This window comes from Babylonia areolata, chromosome 25 (assembly GCF_041734735.1).
Source record: "Babylonia areolata isolate BAREFJ2019XMU chromosome 25, ASM4173473v1, whole genome shotgun sequence".
NCBI classification, from domain to species: Eukaryota; Metazoa; Mollusca; class Gastropoda; order Neogastropoda; family Buccinidae; genus Babylonia; species Babylonia areolata.
In genome coordinates, this window is record NC_134900.1 from 22,652,681 (window position 1) to 22,655,180 (window position 2,500).

Consider the following 2,500-nt stretch of genomic DNA (forward strand, 5'->3'; position numbering starts at 1 on the left):
GTTTCTGGTTTTGTCTTTTTTGGGTATATATAATATATATATATATAATATATATATAATAGTTGCAACTGTTATTTCAAACTAAATGGTGTTCATCACGTGATTATTGGCGTGCACTCACATGACATCACCCATCCACCCGTTTCAGAGTGAGATGCTTTCTAAATGAACTCATAATGAGCACATAATGATAATGCGGTTATTGTTTGGAGGAATGGAATCACATTCTAACATGGTTTTGTTTTTATTTTCTGTTTTCGATTATGAGTTGCACATGGTAATGTGATTGTTTTATGAACACATGACTATGTTGTGGTTGTTGTGTTTATGGAAACACATTCGAACCGGCTTTGTTCTTTTGGTTGTGTTTTAAGCCATTAACACAAAAGCTCCGCCACCGTTGTTTTGGTGTGTATATTGTATTGCTGTTTATGGAGACTGTGATGGTAATTATGATGATGACGACGAAGACGATGATAATGCTTATGATGATTTATGATATTGCTGCTGCTGCTGCTGCTGATGAAAATGATGATGACGAAGATCTTAACATAGATGATGTTATTATGATTGTGGCGTTGCGGAAACGTGTATCATATACACATACATAAACCTCAGCATGTGTATGGGTGCTTCTGCGTATAATTATGTCGACTGTGGTTTACTTTATAATCAGAGGAAAGTTTCCAAGTCATAATGTGGTCCTGTTTCATAATAACACACACACACTCTCTCTCTCTTTCTCTCTCTCTCTCTCTCTCTCTCACACACACACACACACACACACACACACACACACACACACACACACACACACACACACACACACACTCACTCACTCACTCACTCACTACACATAACTTTTTTACGTACAGATAATTCAAAACTATATTCTTCCAATGAACTAATGACATATACGATTGATAGAGTCATATTTTCGAATGCAAAAGTTGTCCGGATCAGAATATGAAAGAATAATTCATGTGCAAAAGAATAATTCATATGCAAAAGTATGGACACTCAAGTCATAGTCAGTGTGATCTTATGTACACGTTATCATTTCTAGATGGTTTCTTAAGATGCATCTTTGTTTCTTTTGTTTTAGGTTTGATTTTTAGTATTTCGTTTCTAAATACTTGTCATTATTTTATAGAATGCGTTTCTGGTAACGTTCGGGTTACTTATGTCAGTGGTATGCGTACGTGTGTGTGTGTGTGTGTGTGTGTGTGTGTGTGTGTGTGTGTGTGTGTGTGTGTGTGCATGTGTGTGTGCGCTTGCTTGCGCGCTTGCTTGCTTGCATAGGCATGTAAGTGTGTGCATGTGTATGTGTATGCGTGTGTGTACGTGGGTTTGTCTTCATGGATGGTACAGTGTTTACAGAGAGAGAGAGAGGGAGAGAGAGAAAGAAAGAACTGTATATATATATATATATATATATATATATATTGACAGACAGACAGACACGTCGACAGACAGACAGAAACAGAGAAAGAGAGAAAATTGTTGATGGTAATAATCTTTTATAACAATATGTTTTATGCTCATAGTAGTTCTTGAACGTCACTTAAACCCCCCAAAATATTGCATTAGATTTTTTTCAGTAATATTTTTTGCATTGCAAAATTCAAACACTTAATTGATGGTGAAAGTTTGACTGATTAAGTAAATGATTTTCAGTTTAGCATACGTTATAGTAGACACCTTTGCCAGTATTAAGTCAGAACGGTATCAGTTTTCAAATGTATAAGATGTACAGATTAAATATATCACACTGATGAACCACCTGGTCGTATAATGACAGTCTTAATGTATATAATTATCCTTGCTGTAGACTCAAACTATGTTATACAGCGGGCTACCACCATTACTGGGATACTTTAGCATTCTGGCTATGACATAATATTGTCCCCACTTTTCACGCTTCGTTTTTAGGAAGTTGAACCGGAAGCTGATCCCCAGGTTCCGGCGGAAGTGAGTAACGAGGTGCATGCTGGGAACATTTTCAACAAAACTTACCCCCTTTTTTTTTACCGCCATTTTGTTTTTCTGTTTTGTAATATATTATACTTTGATTGCGTTTTTGCATCAGTGCTTGTCATATATTCACTTCGTTTCAGTTTTCTCGGGTCTCTCCTTGCAGTTTTTGTTTTGTTGTTTGTATGTGTGTGTTTGATGTTTTGTCGTTTCCCTGTTTATTACCTGGCGAAAGTGATAACAACGCTCACACACACACACACACACACACACACACACACACACACACACACACGGATGTACACACACATACACAAACACGCACTCACACACATATACGCACGCACGTACACACACGGCACATTAGTACACAAACACGCACTCACACGCATACACGCACGCACGTACACACACACATACACATACGCACGCACACACACACACACACACACACACACACACACGGCCGTACACGGCCGTACACATACATACACACATACACAAACGCGCACTCACACACATACAC

General features: G+C 38.0%; 1 protein-coding gene across 10 annotated transcripts in view; it reads left to right on the forward strand.

Annotated features, from left to right (window-relative positions):
- Positions 1–2,500, forward strand: part of LOC143299687 (B-cell lymphoma 3 protein homolog) — a 43,041-nt gene that overhangs the window by 33,717 nt on the left and 6,824 nt on the right. For 5 of the 10 annotated variants that reach the window (XM_076613038.1, XM_076613035.1, XM_076613034.1 and 2 more), the window contains one exon: positions 1,933–1,983. The exons of 2 other annotated variants lie outside the window; for them this stretch is intronic. In XM_076613038.1, coding sequence (XP_076469153.1) covers positions 1,933–1,983 — 51 coding nt within the window. The remainder of the gene's footprint in view (positions 1–1,932; positions 1,984–2,500) is intronic. 3 more of the 10 variants (XM_076613041.1, XM_076613037.1, XM_076613043.1) reach the window with 1 other exon arrangement.